We start from the raw sequence: 21,997 nt of genomic DNA on the forward strand, positions 1-21,997 counted from the left end.
TAGAGGTTACCAGAAGCCGCTGAAAAGGGAAAGGTGGTGTTGGTTATAGTGACCAGCCAATTTCATTTATTTGCTGGATTTTTCTAGTTACATTCATTTTTTCTTCTATGATTCAAGGTGTTGGGTCACCATAAGGTTGACAATTGACCTTTTGCATGTAATATCCAAGAGCCCTTGGACACCAAAGTATACCAACCCCCCCACCAAAAAAATGGCTTGAATAAATGTTTGTATTCATGTGATCAGGGAGAGGGGAAGTAATTGTAGATTCTGCTTGTGCCACTTTTTACAGAATGCCAACTGGCACACGTTTTCTAATTTGCCATATTGCATGTTTCCTACAGAGGTTGTAGCCCACTGGTTTTATTACATGATCTTGTCCTAATATGTTTATATGCTTCAGGAAAAGGTGCTATTGGCAATAGGAACTTTCCTGATTTTATTAAAAGCCTTGAAGAGTCCAATGAAAGTACACCTGTGGAACCTTAATTACAAATAAACTGTCGTTTAGTTTAGAAAAGCATGCACATTCTATTATCTACATGTACAGTTAGTCTGCAGAGCATTGTAGTACATTGAAAACCCAAGTCTTTTCATCGAAAAATCACATTTCTCATGGTTTGGGGCTGACACTACTAGTGTCTAAATTGACCAGTGAGCCCACCAATAACCTTTGGTAGTCAATAGGAAGATGAGAAGAGAGCTAAGAATTAGACCACAGTGCAACCATTAGAGATGGTCACTGTTTTCCTAAAACGGCACCTTGTGAGCACATTCCTAAGCAGGATTCCTAAGAAATTATGAAGTCACTGGTGGGACCATCTTACAAACCATTTACATACCTTTAAATGATCACATATACAACTTGTCCACTGCTTTCATCTTTGTCACTGACATAGCAGTAAGTCAAGCTTGTCAGAAGAGAGCATTCTCCAGGAATTATAACGTAACTTAAGTATTGCTTCAGTCTGCCCACCATGGACACTTGACCCAGGGGCCCCTATGGCACCCCTGTTCTCGGCCATAAGACACTCTATCAGTGAGAGCCAGGTGTTTTTGAGCTTCTCCTATCAGTACAATGGAGAAGCAGGAAGGGAGTTTGTGGACTCTTTCCTGATCTCTTCTGCTGCCACCTCCTCAGGCCTCTGAAAGTTTCTAGTATGCAGTTTGCAGAATTCTTTTCAACCACCTTTACGGCTGTTAGGACTTCTGTATACTCTGCACATGTACCTTAATGATTTTCTTGCTGAAAGAAGTATTTGTTTTTTATATAATGGAAATAAAATATTAAACAGCTATTATAAATTATATGCTAAAGCGGTTCTGAGTAATGTCCCCATGTCAAGCAACCAGATCCACCAGCAGCAACTCATCCACAATATCACAAAAAGACACTGACTGTCCATGTAACCTGGTGGGGCTATAGAGTGGTACCCAACCTAATAAGATGTTTTGCTCCTTTATTGTATTTCCTTATCTGCATTGGTGCCTCTCTCATTGCACTTTTGAGGTTTTGGCCTGTATAAGGGGCATGACTGCCCCTTATAATGTAAAAAGGTAAATGTGTGTTCCAGTTTTACTTTCTTTGGGGCTTCCTCACATGGGCGTTCCTTAGGTCCAACAAAACATGTTCATTAACTATTCTTAAAGTCAATTATCATTCATTGGTCATTGTGGTTTTTTCAGCTAGGCTTTGTGGAAAGGTTTCAAGTAATACCTGCGGTATAGATTCTCCTTTCTCCTAGCAACATTCATAACCTTTTTTATAAAGAAAGGAATCAACACATTAATCCCAAAAATGTTATCCAAGCACCATCTGGTCAAATGAAGCCTGTGGAGTGTGTGTACTGAAGCATTGCTTGTACTATCCTGTAAATCTGTACGGTATTACGTTCCAGTGTGTTCCAATTGGTCACTGTGCAAGATGCTGTGCCTTCTAAACTTTGATATTTGTGATTAATCAGGAGAAGAGTACTTGGGTAGTAGTATTTGGTATTCTATTTAGTGTACAGGTATCTGGATCACCAGCGGCTTCTAACCAAAGCTTGCCATACCAGCGCTAGCTCTTCCATTAATGGGCCAGACACACTTGCCTTCTGAGGCTGCGCAGTTGCTGCTCCTTTAGGCCTTCAGAAGGCATTAGGTTTTCATAGTAACCAGAGAGAAAATTCCCACAAGCCCTACCCTACTCTTTGTCATTATTCTCTGATAAATCATACCAGGTGCTAGTAGTTTAAAGCCTCAGACTTATTATACACCCACGTTACATGTCAGACATGACAGGAAGCTGCCAATCAGTACCAACTATTATCAAAATAAATTTTCATAATTTGTATAATTATTAAAAGTAAAATAGTAAAAATAACTTTAGGAACTTTTGCTAATTGTGGCAATAATGATGATTAGGGGATGGACCAACCCTGAAAAGTTTGAACATGTCACCCTACTTGAGAATCTTTTACTGAATCCTACCACTGCTGATAGCCCAATGACAGCCAGTAAGGGAAGTAGCTATGATAAGACTGAACTGTATGTGACAAATGTGTCAGGGTCATCATGGCTTTGGGACTCAGTGTCAAATTCAACTGCAATAGCCTGATTCCAATAATAAACTAACCCTCAATATATGCTATGAAACAGACCATGTCACTAACTTAAAAAAAAGATAATGTAGATTGAAGCACAAACAAAATCAAGTATTCAAGTATTTTATTGCTTAGTTCGTGTTATTTCCTTGACATAAGAATTTTTCTATGCTCTTGTGACGTGGCTTTGAACTTGCTTGAAAGATTGATGGCTGGGGCTTCTGACATCACATCTAAACTTTCAGCACCCAGCAGCAGGGTTTTTGGATAGCTATATGAGGGGGACTTTTAAAGGTAAATAATTTATAATAAAATATGTTACATGTGCAGTCATGTAGTGGGAAGTGAATGGTCTGATGACAGGGTGTCTTTAGGTTTGTAAACCCCGATTTACAATGTTTTTACAATGTATTCTCAAATAAGCAGCATAGAGGTAATGGCAGCTAAATGAAAGAAGTAAAGCTGCAAGTATTAAAAAAAAAGGTTTAATTGTATCTCAAAATAGCACTTTTCACAGGATAAAAAAATAATGATCTAGAGTTCATGGTGGTACCAGCGATGTTATGTGACACCACACCTTTATTTTAGTCTTGCAAAAAGTTGATAGACAAAAATCAACAGTTGTTTAGAAATAGGATCTGAGACTCAGATCAGCAGATTTCTCTTACATGGGCCATTAAAATGTTACAATCCCACTTATGAGCGGACAACTTCTTTATATGTAGTTTACTTTGTTGAAGTTATTAATAGATGTGATGAATCACTTCAAGACATTATACAGTAGATTACTCATTAGCTTTGGAGGCAGAGAGAGGGTTTGAAAACATGAAAACCTGTTTGAAAATACATGTCGTGCCTTTTAGTTAAAAAAAACACAACCCTCCAACTCAGCATATGCCATCAAACCAGTCATTACACAGAAATTAGATCATGCAAAGTGAACCTTTGTAGCAGATGTGAAATGACACTGCAGTCTAAAATCATGACAACACACAGCAAATGACAATATTTGGGAGGATGATGTACGTATATTACCCCAATGGATAACTTAATGAAATAAGTCACCCCTGGCTTCTTGTTTTTCTTGAGGATATCGCTGCCACAGGTCCTCACCCCTCGTCTTGGAGTGCTGGACATTTCTATCTACCGTGTTCCATCTTCTCCTTTCACCTTATTATAAAATACATTGGGATTCCACTAACTCATAATGACCATGTAGGTATATACCGTATTTTTCGCCGTATAAGACGCTCCGGAATATAAGACGCACCCAATTTTAAAGGAGGAAAATCTAGAAAAAAAGTTTCTGAAAGATTATTCCCCTTCTGATCACTCATGTGCCATTCATACCGGTATTCCCCTTCTGATCACTCATGTGCCATTCAAATTCCCTTTCTGATCACTCTGTACCTTTCAAATTCCCTTTCTGATCACTCTGTCATTCAAATTCCCCTTCTGATCACTCTGTCCTTTTTTTCTATTGTACGGCAGTTAGGACAGGGAACAGCAGGTGGCGCTGTGCCGGCTTCTTTCGCTTTGCTTTACAGACAGGAGAAAACACGATGCTGGCAGAGGAGAGAAGAGAGACACGCTGCAGCCAGAGACACACGCAGGATCGGGTATCGGGTGAGTATAATATTTTAATTATTTTTTTTAACACATTTGTCGTATAGGACGCACTAACTTTTCCCCCTAAGTTTTGGGGAAGAAAAAGTGCGTCTTATATGGCAAAAAATACGGTAGGTCATCAAACCAGCTATGCCATGTCAGATATTGTAACTGTCCAGAATCCACCATCAAACTGAAATACTTTCCTTAGTGGACTGCCCTCTAGAAAAAGACAATTCTGCAGTATCATGTTCAGTAGGATTGTTGCTGATTTGGCCTGATTTATTAACACTCTCCAAGACTGGACAAGATAGACTATCATGGAAGAACCTGGATTGTCAAGAAAACCTGGAATGCATCTGGTTCAGGATTAAAAACATTTTCCGACTAATAGAAAATGATTTTTTAAAAATCTATTCCAGAATTGCTAGATCACCCAGGTTCTCCCATGATAGTCTATCTTCTCCAGTCTTAGGGAGATTTACTAAAGCGGGCCTTATATGCTTACCTTTCCTATACTCACCAGCTGTTCTGTTTAGTGTCAGGAGCCAAAGATTATGCCTGGAATGGTATGGAGTAGCATTTGACTTATTATATGTAAGAGCATGAGGACAATTGGTGCACCACTTCTTTATTTGTACCAGTGACAGAAATAATAAACCTGTGGACTCATAATAGCCCCCTCTTGATGGGTTACAGTAAGTACGATATTAGCACCCCCTTCAGCGGTGGCAGTGATTACAATATTTACCCTTCTTCCCCCATTGGTGTCCATGGAATATAGCCGGCACCAAAAGAAGGATCTGTGGGTGACATGTTACATGGATGGTATGTTGCATAGCCTATAAAAAAAATGTTTCCTTTGATCAAATCTGAATGGAATTTTGAATGAAAACCCAATGAAAGGACATTATTTTGTACACATGTGCAGTGTTTTTACTGATCAGAAAACCATTTAAATTGTTTGAATGCAAAATTGGTAGTAGATTTTCTGCTCATCTCTACTTAGGCTTATGCTGGCCAGACACAAACACTTGTTGATTAAGAATTTGATAATATTGGTATTATAAACATTGCATCTATCATGGATCTGTTGGAATATAAAACATCCCTATGGATACACTGATTGAAAATTCCCATTTTTGCACTCCCTGCCTGCTTTGACCTCCAATAGGGAATTATCCTCGCTATCGGTAGTCAGTGCAGGGATAGTGGGCAGCATTGATCGGGGACAGAATGAGACTAGTTGATAGGTGTATAGCAATACCTGTGTAAATCAGTGCTTCTTAACCAGTGTTCCATGTAATCCTAGGGTTCCTCCAGAGGTTGCTAGGGGTTCCTTGAGCAATGAGCACTTTGAGACTCTCGGGTCAATTAACCTCCCAGGCGGTATGAATAATAAGTATTTTTAAATGTGAAAGCAGTACATTCAAAAATAATAGTATTTTAAATTTTCCTCCTGGGTCCGCCCCCCAGCCACACGCATCGCAGGGCATCTGCTTACCCTGGCCTCGTGTCCCCAACGTTTACACGCCGGTGACGCAGATGCCAGGAGGGCATTGCCAGGTTACACAGATGCCCTGGCCCACATTGCCAGGGGAAGAAGATTTCGGGCATTGCTGAAAGACACTGCGGGCACTGCTGGAGGACGCTGTGGGCACCGCTTACCAGGTAAGCTGTTTAAACTCACTGGCAATTCCACCCTGAGCGTGGCTCAGGGTTAGTACTTTTGGTATAGATAATTCACCCTGAGTTACACTCGGTATTACCGCTAAGGAGGTTAATGGCAATCTGTAAGGGTGACATTCTTCCCCTTGACCAGGCATTCTTCCTACTGACCACACTAATGATCTGAGTTGCTGATATAGTAACTATAGCAAGGAATGGTTTTTCAAGGGGTTCTCCTGTGTGAGGTTGAGAAGCACCTGACAGGGGCAGGGTCCTCTCTTCCTGTGTCACTCTCTGCATTCGTCTGTCATTTGCAACCCATATTTAATGTACAGCGCTGCGTAATATGTTGGGGCTATATAAATCCTGTTTAATAATAATAAAAAAATAGTGGATGTCTGGGGGAATATGGATCATTTATCTGGTTGTGCCCCTTTCCACTGGTGTAGAGCCAGCCCAGTGATTGGGTTTAGCTGTAGCCCACCTTGCAGAGTTTAGAAACACTTGCTAAGACTGATGGAGAAACCTTATTTGAACTCTTATGTTCTCCATTTTGTTGCAGCACTTTACCATTTTATGGATAAAACTGGCTGTTTTATAGGCTTGAATCGTGCAAGTCAGGTGAATAGGTGAGCAGCCCCCATTATTTCTAAGCAGAGATCCCAGGGCACCTATTGTGCAGAAGGTAAAGCCTGAGAAGAGGAACAGATGGTGAAGGATCGCCCTTTTAAGAGCCAGCTGTGTGCCCGTCTGTATGTGTGTGTATGTGCGTCTGGCTGAGTAGCACGCTGGAAACTGTGGAAGACATCTGATTGGTGGTGACTTAAGTTGTCTCCCCGCCTCTGACCGGGGGGGGCGCCCTGATTGGGAGAGGGCTGGAGGTAAACAGAATAGAATGTCCCCTTGTGATAGAACCTATGGGAGCCGCATCCCATTGTGACGCGGGGGGGTTCTGTTAAATTGTTACCAAGCAGGAGAATGCTTGAACCCTGAGAGTGGAAGGAGACAGGAGGTGGGGGCAGTGAGAGGCAGGAGCTAAAAAAAAGTGTCTGATATACAGCTTTGTCTGAGATTCGCTGACAGACGGTGTATGATTGAGGATGGGAATATTGCGGGAGACAAAGCACCTTGCACCCGCCGAGTGTCCGGGCAGCGCAGACACAATGGCGCTTGTTGTGTAGCAGCCACGTGTGGGATGCTGGGCTCTGACAAGTTTTGTGAAAGAAGCTAGAGGAGTGCAGACACAGGAGGGGCATTGTGTAGTAGAAGTGGGGAGGTCCCAGACTGGTGGTGTCTGATGAAGATGAGGGGCTGGGTGCTGAGGAGCACACACTGATAGCTGCACGACACACGCACCGACTACTTCTCCGCACTGCACACCGTGCCTCGGCAATGACAGCTGTAGCCGACTTGGTCGCAGCTCAGTGTCTGGTGTCCATCTCTGAGGCGGACAAGGCGCCCACACCTGCCGAGCACCTGAGGAAAATGTCCGAGCCCGAACACCTGCGGACAATGGCTGAACAGGGGGCCACTAAGGAGCAGCACCACGAGGGGCCCGGGGAAGCCTGGAATAACTACTGCACCTTGCTGACCATAGCCAAGAGCCTGCTGGACTTAAACAAGTACCGGCCCCTGGCCTCGCCGGTCTATAGCGACGAGGAGCTCAGCTCGGACAGTGACGTGACCACAGAGTCCGGCCATAGTTGCAGCAGCAGCACGACCCCCAGCCGTATGGACTACAGCCCCGAAGCGGGCAATACGCAGCCACGCCCACCCAGCCCGGACACGCCCAGCTCCCCGCCACGCCCCGCCGGCTCCAATAGTGAGAAGAGGCACAGGTGTCCTTATACTGGCTGTGGCAAAGTCTATGGCAAATCTTCCCACCTCAAAGCCCATTACAGAGTCCACACAGGTCAGTAACTGCACACACCCCCAGCACGCAGAACGTCTGCCCACCTGGGTATTGTATGCCGAGAGCCCCCCGAGCACGCAGAATGTGTGCCCACCTGGGTATTGTATGCCGAGAGCCCCCCGAGCACGCAGAATGTGTGCCCACCTGGGTATTGTATGCGGAAAGCAAGCAGAAAATGTGCCCACCTGGGTATTTTATGCGGAGAGCCCCCGAGCAGATGGAACATGTGCCCACCTGGGTATTGTATGGGGAGACCCCCTGAGCCGGCAGAACATGTGCCCACCTGGGTATTGTATGTATGGGGGGAGAGCAGACAGAGCATGTGCCCACCTGGGTATTGTATGGGGAGATCCCCCCAATATGGCTATTGTATGGGGGGGTAAATAAAGACAAGCACCTGGCTGTACAGAGATGGTGACACCACATTCATCCTAACATTCACTTACTTTCTGCTCACACATATTACTAAACCAGGACACCCTTACACTGCAAATGCAATGAGGACAGGGTCAGCTATGGAATTTTTATTATTATTATAAAACAGGATTTTTTATATTGCCAACATATTATGCAGTGCTGTACATCCAAAAGGAATTCTGCAGTCAGGTTTTCCTGAAAATGGTTCTTCTAGTGTACCTTTAGCAGGTGTGCTTGATTCTTGCTGCATTTGGAGGGTAAAATGAATATTAGGAGTGTTTGCCAAGTGAGCCCCATCTCCAGTTGTTTTCTCTAATGTTACCTAAGTCTCTGATACCATCTTTTCTTTGGTACCTGGGTATCGGAGTGTACAGCAGCGAGTTAAAAAGTACAATGTGTGGGGGATGTCCTATTATTGGTGTTCTCCATCCCCTCCCCAGGGACGCCTTGACCTGAAATAGTTTGACGAAGGAGTTGTGTCTCCTTTCCGGGATACATGCTGCTTTTGGCAACGTAGTAGTAGCGACGTGTTGCTGAGTTTGAAGGGGGTGGTTCCCGTGGATTCGGGGGAACACCCTTTGGTTACGCCTATTTTTGTAACCCAGCCAACCAGTGGGTAGCTACCACTTACACGTGTATTGCAGCATGACGTCACACAACAAGAAACATTCACCTGGGTTGAGTGCCATTCATTGAACATAGACGTCTCGGCAGGTGCATACCGATGTCCAGTTGCCACGGACATGGCATTCGGAAAGAACCCCCATTCTTCTGGAAATGCCACATTTGTCGTAGCGATATTACGTGAAGGACAAAGTTTAGTTGATCGGTTTATTAGTCACCGAGCTAGTTACCTGGTTCAGTCCCTGCTAAATTAGTGGCAAATCATTAGGAGACTTTACGCCAACATGTTCTCAGGCAGGGTCTATTTTTAGATTCAAGGTTTTTAAGTATTTCTGGGAGCCTTTCCAGTCTTTTATATTTTCTGTGGTTTTTTTTTTCCCCCCTTGTTTGATTAAGAGCCAGCAGGGGTAAGAGCGAACTGTCTAATCGCATTCTTCATTATCTGCTTCCGCACTCCCATACCAAGTAGGTGACCTCATATTACCTCTTCCACTGAGACTGAGGATATTGTCTTTCTGCTGTTCCACCGCCTGCGCTCAGACAGCATATACTGTATCTCTCAGACACTCTATCTGAAACAGCAGCTGAATCACCGTGACCTTAAATACTACCACAATCCATCTACATCATTTCTATACCATTATAGATTTAAAGTCCTTGCTACTGAAAAGCCAAATTTAACAGCATCTGCATTCTGTCTCTTTCTCTCCCTCCTTCTTGCTTCTATTCTCAGCACCAGCAAAATGCATGAATCAGGATAACATTTTATGATTCACATTGCAAGATCAAGCTTGCTCCATATTCTAACCTATCTTTTGGATGAAGGGTGTGGTGGTGATTCATGACATGACACCAAAAAATACAAATTGGGGTTTTGAGATTAGAAAGCTCCATCTTGTTTGCATTTTAATCAGTTTGGATGACATTGCAGTTACCCTGCTTGAACCTGCTAGAGGTGACATCACACGCTTTTAGCCTCAACACTTGCCAGTGTAAATTTTAGTTTTTACATTTTTTTGATGTTTTATTAAAGGCATGTGCAAAGAAGGAAAAAAAAAAGAACTAGGGATTAGTTAAAATTTCATAATAAATGCAGTGATCCCAGAGGAACCCCGAGCAGCAATCCTTTGTTTTCATTCACCTAATTGGTTACAGTCAGGAAAGAGTGAAGCCTGGGTGTGTCGGTGGAAAAGTACAGCCTTGCTCACTTGCAATAGCTTCTCTAAAGAAGTTATGAAACAGCTGTGGATGCAAACAAAGACTTTTTTTCTCCTCCAAAGAATGCACCCTGAACATTGCAATAAGGTTTTAGATTCTCAAGGATAATATTTCCATTAGTTATCATGATCAATGTTCAAAAACCTAGCCGAAAGAAGCTTTTTTATTATGCAGCATTTATTTCATAATGGTCAGATGACGTGTTTCAATGTTCTTCAGCTTCCATCTGCAGATGATAATAATAGTAACATGTCCAAGTACACGCTGTCTGTGGCTATTGTAAATAACAAGGCTGGCTGTACAATCGAGCTCCTTGCTATTGGTGTCCCACGGTACTGTATTACAAACTATTACTTGATGTCACGTGTCCCTGGATTATATATTGGTCTATAAAAGTATACAGCTGATTGAGCAAAGGAGTGCTAATTACATTATGGGTCCACATTTCTAAACCAGGAACAAATGCTACTGGGTTGCTGACTGAGCTATGTGTCATGTAACAAGATTATTAATGAGTCTGGATGTAGTCACGATTGTATAGCACGAGTCACGGACAAATCAAATGTTTTAGTGGGTGCTGCATCATGAGATCAGGACAACTGTGGGAATTTATGATATGAAGCTCTGACTAATGTCTGCATGTTCTAAGAAGGTAAATGGGATCCTCTGCTATATGTGAGTAGGCAGCTCGAGGCTTCACCATAGCTACTCCAATGTCTTTTGTTTCTTGTGCCCTATTTATACATTAGAATTTGCCGTGGCAAGTGCTAGCAAAGGAAGCTTTCCTGAATTCTGAGACATATAATAACATGTGAGACATACAAAATTACCAAACTAGTTACGTGGCTTCTCTGCTCAGTTTTTCAAAAATAGTCATGGCTTTGCTGGTTTCGCTGCAGTAAGCCATAGCAACCCTTCAGAATGGCAAAGGAATTTCAGTTTCAGTGTAAAGCGAAAGGTGAAATCTAACTGGTTGGTATGGATAGCTGCACGTCATTACACTACAAATTATTGATTAAGCCTGTGCTTGCTTTCCGTAATTCAAAATCATGATTTATAATGAATGTATATAAATGAAACATATAACTATAAAACATATCCTGTGCCAAATATGCTAATAAATACCATACAAGGACAATAGTGACCCATTTGTGAAATGCCGTTCACTCATCCACTATATGGAAGAAAATACATTCTGCACAGAACAAAAAAAACAATATTTTCTCTAGGCCTTAAAGCATTGTCTGGTTCCAAGCTAAGGAGTATGGTTCTTTCAGCCTTACAGAGCTAAAAATGGGTGTTAATCTGTTTTCAATTACAGAGTACTCTGCCAGTCTGTTTGTTTCCTTTAAGCATTATTTTGAATTCCCACGTACAGGTACCTTCTAAATTTTACCAAATGACTGGTAAACCCTTAGCACTTAGATTTGCTTCTCTAATCTGCAACCACTGACCCTTTAAAGAGCAACCAACCTCCTTCCACACTTCTATTGGTTGTCAACTTTACTGGTCAGGATAGATACATGTGCTTTAGGCACTCTGAGTTTCCCTTTCTAGCAATGTGAGTCCATGGGCCTGATTTATTAAAGCCCTCCAAGGCTGGAGAGAATACACTTTCACCAGTGAAGCTTGGGTGATCCAGCAAACCTGGGATGGATTTAATTTGCTAGCAAATGCTTTGAATCCTGGACCAGATCCATTCCAGGTTTGCTAGATCACCCAGCTTCACAGATAAAAGTGTATTCTCTCCAGCCTTGGAGAGCTTTCATAAATCTAGGCCCATGTCTAGCAAAGAACAAGGAGTATGCAGAAAAATGAATTAGCTAGTGCTCACATGCAGATCCGTTGACAAGTTTGCATTTGATCAACTAGTCAGATCAACTATCCCATTGGAGATTGCATGGTTGGAACTTCAAAAACACTTCTGTTATTCTGTCTTTCCAGTCCTCTAATAGGGATGGCCTAAACTGTAAGACATATAAGAACCTGTGAGTGGATCTGCTTCATTGTTTTGTAGACACAACATGACTTTGTAATTTCAGTCTTTTATGAATACAGTGATAACTTGGTTAACAAAGGTAATTAGTTCCGGGTTTACACTCGTTAGCCGAGATCTTCGTTAGCCGAAATGCAAAAATACTGCAGCTGTGGTTTTCTATTGCACATTCACAAATGCATTTGTTAGCTGAGTCCATCTTTGTTAGCCGAGGCCAAAACTCAGTGGAGGAAAAAATCTTTGTTAGCTGAAAAATACATTAGCAAGGGCACTCATTAGCCGAGGTATCACTGTACATAGAATATATTTATGAAAAATCAGTCACTTCTGATCACCCAGCTGTTGAATTCATTTTTTATCTGATAAGAAGGTAATATCTTGTCTTTATGTCCCTTGTTGACTGGGCCTTTGGAATTAATATGGGAGTTTGGTCAAATGAAAGATTAAAGTAACCCCTTCCTGGAATATATAAAATCTGCAAACCACCTGTTTGCTAATATCCTTCAGAGCCTATACTTTATACCACTGCTTCCTTACCACACATATTCCCACCAACCATTTCTGTACTGTCATGGTTGAAGTCTAGCATTGCCAACAATTGTACACTAATTGGGAAACCTCGCACCCCCAAGTGACAGTTGCGGTGATTGCTTGCTTAGGCTTCAGACTCTGTATTGTGGATAGTTTGATGATATGATGGGGCACATGCTTGCTCTTACCTGGAAGTGCTAGAATGTTTACAGAATGGTATCCAGGACTGGAACAGTAATAATAGAAAATATATGTACTCCCAAGAGGCTGCCTGGTACTGAGGTGGGAGTTTGGTTTGGGTAAAAATATCGGTCAGGTTTTTATCTCTGTCAATGACTACATTGGAAAGATTTTGCTACATTTTATATCCCTGTGATACTCCTAATAAGAGAATTGATCATCACTGGGACACAGACAGCATAGAAAGGAGATTTTACACTGCTTTCATGCCTAAAGAAAAATTAAAAGTTAAAAGGGTTACATTGAGGATTTGTTTAACTAATTAAGTGGTGGGGGAGGGTAATTTGTAGAGTAGGTTTTGTTCTGCCTTTGCTGCTAAAAGCATAAACAAATTTTGCAGAAAGGAAGTTTCAGGGGACAGGCTCGCCTTGAACATTATGGTTCATGTAGTTCTGAAATCATTTCTATGTGCCTAAATAGCTTGCCGTTTAAAAAAGCTGTACCGTAAAGGCTTCCATCAGTAGGATTTAGGATTGTGTCAATGGGCAAATGGACCTACTATTTTGCAGTGTACAAATGCATCAGTTTGAAAAATTCTCAAGATAATTGGAAATTTATTAATGGGTGCATTTGTTTGAGCTCCTTTTGAATTCCCATAAATTAGAACCTGATCAAATGGGTGTCTTCCATCATGAAGTTAATGAAAAGAAAGCTGTATCTTTATAGCTCCCACTTTATCAGTAAGTGAAAGCAGTTTAACGTTTTCTGGAAAACCATTGTGTATTTAGTTTTACACAGGCTACAAATATTGGTAAGTAATAAACTTCTTTAATGAGGTATGTGCCTCCTTCACTGAACCTTACCACATTTTTCACTTTGTTTAGTTTTCCTGATAAGATTTCAGGGAACAGGAAATTAAAATCTGCAGCCTACCTATACTTCTAGTGGGTTCTGTTTTTTTCTCTTTTTTAGGTAATTCTTTTTTGCCTCCATAGGTGAACGTCCATTTCCGTGCACATGGCCAGATTGCCTTAAAAAGTTCTCTCGATCTGACGAGCTGACCCGCCATTACCGGACCCACACAGGAGAGAAGCAGTTTCGATGTCCCCTGTGCGAGAAGCGGTTCATGAGAAGTGACCACTTGACCAAGCATGCCCGTCGCCACACAGATTTTCATCCCAGCATGATCAAAAGGTCCAAGAGGTCCAGCTCCACTTTTATCTGAATACTTCATCTTTGAGCCAACACAATTTCAGCTGCTGTACATATCATCCTCTTGCATCTATTCAAAAGAAATGTAGCAGTTTTAAAATCCATGCTTCTGCAGCAGTATATTTAAAGAAAACTGCTGCCCGGTTTCTTTTGGTGGCACACGACTCTAGGTATTTTTTGTAGTGGTGTAATCTGTACCATCACGATTTTGACTGTAAGATCTTTTGTGCTTGCGCTGGCATGAATATGTGTTTATGAAATAGAAACCACAATGGATCAGCTTTACAATTGTGAAAGAAGTACGAGGACACATGCTTACGAATATAAGGGAATACTTTTTGTTTTGTTTCTTTCTTGATAAAACCGTATGGTATTTGGAACAACGTATACATCTTATGAAGCGAGCAGGTATACAGTATACTTGAACCTGGTTTCTTGTGGATTTTTGTCTTACGATGTCTTGAAATATGTGTTTTATTGTTGATGGAATACTAGTCTCCCACTATTCTGGACCTCATCAGTCGCCTACTTTTGACTCAGGAGGTGCACTTTGTAGGACCAGCAACTCCATCCCTTATTTCCTGGAGCATGGTGAACAGCAATGGAAGTAAAGTTTACTGAAGGCTGGAAAGTTAAGCGGATGAAAGCCTTGTTGTCCCACCCGTCATGTCTTAGGTTGAGAAAAACGAGCTGTTAATGGGAGATACAATGCTCAGTAATCATATATAGTTTGCAGTATCTTAAGATAAATGTCCTTCAATGGAAATATTTATACCTTGCCCAACTGATGGGCAGACTGTCTCTACGTCTGCTTTGACTGCATCTGTTGAAAAATGACTTGCAGCTCCAGAGAAGACTCTGAAAGAACTTTTATGCCTTTACCCTGCAAGTTTAGAATATTATCGGAGGGTCATTTTAATACAACTGTAGGTTGCTATGCACATTTTATATTTCACATAGCAATGACGAGCAGTTTTTGCAAAACCAGAATGTTTGATTCAGCTTTTGATAGAGGCGGCGACATCTATTCAGTGCTTTAAAGATTGGGCACTGGAACACTGGGCAGTGCAAACTTTCAAGGAGTCTATAGATCAATGCCAGGCAAATGGTCTGTCACTGCATCCACTATAGTATCGCACTTTCTGATTGTGTGACAGCACTCTGCATGTACAGACTGACAGAAAGTGTCATTCTTTTTAATGCCTCACATTGTGTCATTTAGGTTCTTGATCTAATAATTCAATTCACGTTTACATAACTCCATTTGGTACCCAGAAGCACCAAATGGATTGAAGACTTTTTTGCACCTTATGTTTCCTATTTCACATGACGCCTATAGACTTGATCCATACCGGGGAGGCTGCTTATTGGTGTGGTAGGCCTCTCCAGCTGCGAGGGGGGTGGGGGGACAACTATGCAGAATCTGGCCAGACAGGCGGTTTACAAATTCATGTGTTTGTTCTTACAAAGTTAGGTTCATTCCATGGCATAAGCACTCCAATCATTCTTTTTTGAAGTAGTAGAAAGGACTGTGAGTAACTCCACACTATCGGCTATTTGCCTTCTAGCTATCCTACTGATTAAATTCTAGGGATGCCATGTCACAAGGCATTTATTACAAGGCCAATCAGGTTTTGTACATCATGTTTCTGATTCACTTAGCCTTTAAAAACAATTACATTTATGCACAGGGATGAAATATTAGCTGTAGTTCTCACCCTCCTAATAAAATACTATATTTACCCTTGGGAAAATTTTTATAAACGTGCAAGTGCCAAGGGTCTCCCTTTTTATAACATTTTGTACAATTTTCACAGGGCTTTAATGCCTCTTTTATTTGGTGTTTTTTTCCCAGCCAGATCATACATTAGAAATGCGTCTAATGCATACACAAAATAATGAAAGTTACTGGAAAAAATGGTTACAGTTCACAGTTAAAGCAGGACCAGTAAACATACAATACAAGATAAAAATATTCTATTCATACAAAAAAAAATTTCAGGAGTCAAATACACAATATGGCTTATTCAGAGAGGCAGTAGAAAGTACAAAATGCAAAGTAGCCTATGGCAGTTGGTCAGATTTCAGATCACTGGGGTCATGTTGCTACATTCTTTTATGTAATTTATATTGCCTAAAGATGAATTCTGATTGCTGCTATCGGGTACTGCACTTTGCTCTTTAACCTGCTTGAATAAATATCCCGGTTTATGTTGAGATAGCTTTCTACTTGCAGAGTTATTTGGTCTGCACAGCTGACTTCCCGGCTTAGCCAACATTCACACTAGATTTTCACCCAAATTGATCAGGAATGTTCGTCTAGGGCAAAAATTTAGTGTGTACCGAGCTCTCTTTATGTCACTTAGTGATCTGCCGTGGTGAATCGCTAAATGACTAACTGGGGATGACTGCTACGATTTCTTATGGAGAAGGGTGCAGTGGAATGCCTCCTGCTCATCCTTCTCTCTCCATTGTCTTGAACAACACTGCGTGTACAGTTCTCATGCATCTTAGGCTATGTACACACGTGCAATAATTGTCATTGGAAAACGAACGATTAACGACCGATCATCGATTATTTGCAATTATTTTCAACCATCCTATTGCACAGTTCTCTACATGCTGAAACAATACGATTGTTCAAATATAACCCACCAATATTGTACAAACACAAGATACCATCGTTTGAACGATGCAGGAAGTGACAAGTACAGGAGAAAGTGTATCACAGAACAATTCACCATCACTGAATGACCGTACACACAGTAGATAACGAACGATTGTCGCCCAATCAGATCTGCTGGGGCGGTCGTTCATTTCCACATTCCTCGTTCATCAGCATCCTTGGCCAGTTGTTGTGCACTTTTTTTGTTAACAATTATCGGACAACCGATCGTTAGTTTTCAACGATAATTATTGCACGTGTGTACCTAGCCTTTTCTAGTGTTTGCTGGAAACAATCATTAAAAATTGTTTTCAGTGACAAAAATTTGATGTGTGTACAAGCCTTCATAGTCAGCACTGCAGTCTGATAACATTAAGGACTGCACTGCCTATGTTTGTGCAATGCAATATATGCTACAGTAGGAGGCATTTTTTTGTATGTATCTGTGCATTAATAATATGACCTCTTCATTTCAAGTATCTTTTAGTTTAGGTACTGCCCCCTGTTAACACAATTTAAATATAAATGCTATTCTTGTGCACTGAAAACACATCAAAAGCAATTGGAGACTTATTAGACTAGCAAAAACCTAAATTATCATATGTAATTCTTTTTGTTTACTGGTGAAACCATTTGAGGTACAGCACAGTAGGCACTTTGTTTTCTGTTTTATTTAATATGTATCCTTAATCGAAAATTAATATTATACAGCGTGCAATCTTTTGTTTGCCATTGGGCCATACAAAGACTGTTGGAAAAAAATGAAAAAGTAAAAAAAATACAACACTACAGTTCATTATACTATGAAACAGGAATGTCAGGAATAAAATAACATTATACACTTTCTACCTCTGTTTCAGTTTTTGAAACACCTAATTCTTTTTTTTCAGTATAACAGAGTAATTCTTCCAGTCAAGGTAGCCAGATTGAAGAAAAAAAAAAAAGCAAAATCTAAAAAAAAATATTGTATGGTTTGGTTTAATGATTTTCTGTTTTACTGCCAGGGGCAGCATGTGGTTTTAGTGGGAGATCTTTTTAAAAGGCTAAATGAGGACAACTACAAGCATTTCTGGTTTTGCACATTGAGCAGAAGGAAAAAAAAAAACGTCATCAACAAGCACAAATTATATACAGTGACTTATGAAAATAAAAAGGAAACTTGTGGGGTTTTTTGCATTCTCAGTCAAACACAAGCACCCCTTATTCTGTATGTAATTGTTGCAGATAAGATTTGTTTTATTAAGGTAAAATGATGTTTGTCTGTTAAGTATTTGACATAAGATCTTTGAGCATTGTATTTACAGTGTCCTGACTTGCTTTAAGGTGTATAGAAATATTACAGGTTTAAATTGGATTTATAGTGGTTAAGTATGACAAGTTGTATAAATAGAGCTTCAACATGTTTCAGCTTATAAGTACAAAAAAAAAACATCATTTAAGTCATTATAATTTTAAGATAAGTGAACTTTAGTCTAAGTGACGTTAAGGAAATGTTTATTTTGTGATTGACTTACAAAGCATGTGTCTTTACCACTTCTGAAACCAACATTTTTATAACATTTTATAACATTTTGCTGTGGCTTTAAATCAAGTGGGGCTGCTACGCTCCATAATGTCAGATTCAGGAATTCTAATACATTTTCTCATGCATGTTCCTGTTTTACAGAATTATATCATCACTTTTTTTTTTTTAATACATTAACTGTATGTAATGCTCAGTACAGTACTGGCAAGCAGTAGTAAACATTCCATGAAAGTAAACCAAACTTAGCCCTTGAGTGACAGAGGAAAATCAAACCATACCTATGATTTAACTAAGATTTTTTATTTTTTACTGTCTTCACTACAGTACAACATCTAGTCATTATCACTGTAGGAAAATGACTTTGGGCAGTAAACGCTCAAGTGGTCATCATTTTGTATACTTGCATTTTTAATTGATTGGACTTTTTGCTTTTTCTCAACATCACATATTAGGTTTTCTTTTTTTTGTTTTACAAATTTTGATTAGGTTAGTGTTAGCTGCTATAGTCATCAAGGATGACAGAAAATTATTGCATGGGAACCTTATGCCACAAAAGCCTTACGGAACTTTACTTAAATCAGCTTAAGACTTTCAACGTGCATCAAAACAAAAGGTGTCATATACACATCCCCCAGCCTGAGAGCAGGCTGTATAGAAAAACTCTGTGTGGAAGCAGTGGTCTCTTTACAGAGGTCTGACATGCCTTCTTCTGATTGCTGAGCTGCTATAGGTCTGCTTAAGCAAGGGGGTGTGTTTAAACCTCTGCAGAGTGATTCCTGTGTGACAGTAGTCCTTTCCTACAATATATTGGCAGGGGACGGGCTTTTATATGTGGCTACTTTCCAAAGCAAACTGTAAGACCTTACACCTTTTGTATCAATGCACTTGAGATGCATTAGGATGATTTAAACTGAACCTTCGTTCATTTGGGCTTTAGGGGTTTTGGTTACTTAGGCAATAGTTACATATGCCTTTTGCTTGGAAAGGTCATTTTAGATGGACATGAAATCCAAAATGAAAGGAGATATCTGTATCAAAGTATCATGTATTGTAAAAGGATGAAAAGCATGTACTGATCGTTGTTTTGTCTTCCAGGACCCTAGTTGATCAAATATTTCACATTCTATTCTTCACGTCCCCATGAACAGGTCCTGAATTACAATTGGTAAAATTGTATTAAGATGACTATCGAGGGTGACCATCCTTGTTATAGCCTGACTACACTGTAAGGAGGGCTTGACACAACTAATCATGTCTGTTCATTTTGTTTCCAAAACTGAACTAAACAATATGGCTGGCTGCTGTGACCATTACTTTCATTGTATCAAATATATTAGTTCATTATCAATGATCACTGGCCACCATTATCTGCCATCCATACACTAAAGGAGTTTTCCATTTTGTGGTACCTGGACATGAAACCAACAAAATAACTTGCCTACCATATAATAACTTGCTTTACCATATGTTGCCATATTTTTGTTATATGGACAGTTGCCATATGAAGGTAAATGTATAAAATAATTTTAAAGATAACAGTGGTTAAAACAATTACATTACTTTTTACAAATGTTTTTGTTTTAGTATTTCATAGAGAATAATCAATTACATCATTAACAGATGCTATAGTGTATTGGTGACATTTTCAAAGAATAACAAATGTCCAGTGCAGCATTATAAATAGAAAAAATGAAAATTGGCATTTCGTAAAACCCTTTTTTTCTTGGAAAACTCACCCTGTTGCACCCAAAGAGTATTTCTAAGCTAGTTCATGTACTGACATGCAGCAGGGTTTTAGGTTTTCCCCAAAAATTAAATTATCATTCATTTTCACATTTAGATTCTTATCAAAAACCCCATTTACCATAATGCAAATATGTGTTAAGTATCCATATCCAACTTTGCAATAAAATCAGCACTAAGGTGCTTCAAATACATCTTTCAGTTGTGTACAGGTCAAATAATATCCACTTTTTTATATTTTGCTTTACAGCAACAATATTTTTTTATTTGGAAAGAGAAATTTGGTAATCCCCTGAAGATTGTTGCCAGAAACTGCCTTGTAATTGGTGGCCTCACGTGATTTTCAAGCGCCATCCAAACTGGCTAATTAGTTTTCTTGGGGAAATGTGTTATACAATAACATGGAGATCCTGCAGAGCTCTTGTGGCCAGTGATCTGTAGCATGCTGCTAAGTTTTGAACCTTAAAATGTCATAAATCTAACAATTTTGTTATCCCACTCTATAGGAAAAGAAGATTATGTATTGTTGAGAGGTAAAAAAGCCTGACTAATTGATTTTGTTACAAAATATACTGTAAGGACATTAATAAAGGAAGAATTACGTTGGAAATTCCAGTTCTGTTTGATCCAATCATCTTACATCTAGTCTTCCAGAATAGATGCTGCCCTAGCACCAGTTCTGAAAGAATGGTAAGATATTACCGAGTTTAAATGCAGATCAATTACTTGCAATTTTCTAGCATAGTCATTTCTGCAACTGTTTAATTTTTACAATGTTTTTTGTATAGTTTCATAAGTTATTTCTGCTATCTTTTGGTTTTGGAAAGCAAATGGAATTGTTTAATGAAAGGGTACAAAAGCCCTATTTTGTACAAGTGTATATAAATTGTTCCAATAAAAAATGCCATTCAAATATGAGTCAGCTTGGTCTAGTGTCCTTGTGTTAAAGGTGGTCAAGTGAAATAAGAGTGAACAAAAGGAAAAAAACTTTCTAATGGATTTTAGGTATTTGGACTGAATTCTATTAAGAACTAATGGAACCTATTCAGAATGAATGGCACCATACCTTGGACTGCTCAGTGCAGTGGTGTAAAAGGTAAAAGGTTCTCAGAGCTCCATGCAGTGTCACTAAGAGCAGTAGGAGTATATTTTCAGTTGACATCAGGCTTTCTGCTTGTATTAGGCAGATCTATAGGAGTTTGTTGGACCTTTGGAGTACTGCAATATTTAAATAAAAAATCCCTTTTCCAGAAAGTGGACTTCCCTGTACACATCACCACAATTCACATGCAGATATTTGAACATGCCAGAATGAGGTGAGGAATGAAGAAATGAACCCCATCTATATTGTCCTGTCTTGTAACAGTTATGATCTAAAGGTCTCGGTTGGCCTAAAAAGAAAAGTTCAGATTTTGGTAGTGGCCATGCAGCCTGGCATAGACAAGTTAGTGCAAACCTTCTATTGCTTACTGTAGATGATGATCTGTTATTGTAGAAATACAACATGATTACCAGCAACATTAGAACACTTAATTTTAACTACAGTGGTTACCCAAATGGCCTTCATAGGTAAACACAACAGATAACAATTTTAATGCCAACAATCTCACTTTCCTGCTGAACTGTAATATGGGGGAAGATGGAAATACACTTTTAATAAGTTTAAATGTATCTACACAACAATATTTAGATGATCATAATAATGTTACCTTCATGGGTTTAAAAACACTAACTGGGTCAGATAATTTCCACTTTATATCTAATAAAATATTTTATCAGTTGTTCAAAATACAGAACTGTGAATAGATTTTGTCTATGATCTTCTTGTTGGGAAGTGTAGATGGTACAAAATACAGGTTCAAATTTAGGAGGATCGGGAACTAAGTGTGTATCTATCAGCTTAACAGAAATATTGGACAAAAAGAAGACAGAAGACATTGTACCAATAGAAAATAGGAATAGAATAGAAGGGGTTTGGTAAGCATAGTAATGTATAGTGTGTTCCAGTGAAGTATAGTTGGTCTTTTAAGTATTATGGAGACACAAATTGAATTACCCATAGACAGAATTAGCCACATCCCGTATATCAATTAATAAAGAGCTTTTACCAAAT

The 21,997-nt window shown here is 39.7% G+C and overlaps 1 protein-coding gene across 1 annotated transcript; it reads left to right on the top strand.

The window, feature by feature from the left end:
* Positions 1 to 6,772: 6,772 nt before the first annotated feature.
* On the top strand, positions 6,773 to 20,802 carry KLF9 (KLF transcription factor 9). Its single transcript, XM_072404165.1, has 2 exons — positions 6,773 to 7,773; positions 13,735 to 20,802. The coding sequence occupies exons 1-2, from the start codon at positions 7,254 to 7,256 to the stop codon at positions 13,962 to 13,964; spliced, it is 750 nt and encodes a 249-aa protein (XP_072260266.1). The 5' UTR covers positions 6,773 to 7,253; the 3' UTR covers positions 13,965 to 20,802.
* The last annotated feature ends 1,195 nt before the right edge of the window (positions 20,803 to 21,997 follow it).

Source organism: Pyxicephalus adspersus, chromosome 3 (genome assembly GCF_032062135.1).
Source record: "Pyxicephalus adspersus chromosome 3, UCB_Pads_2.0, whole genome shotgun sequence".
Taxonomy (NCBI): domain Eukaryota; kingdom Metazoa; phylum Chordata; class Amphibia; order Anura; family Pyxicephalidae; genus Pyxicephalus; species Pyxicephalus adspersus.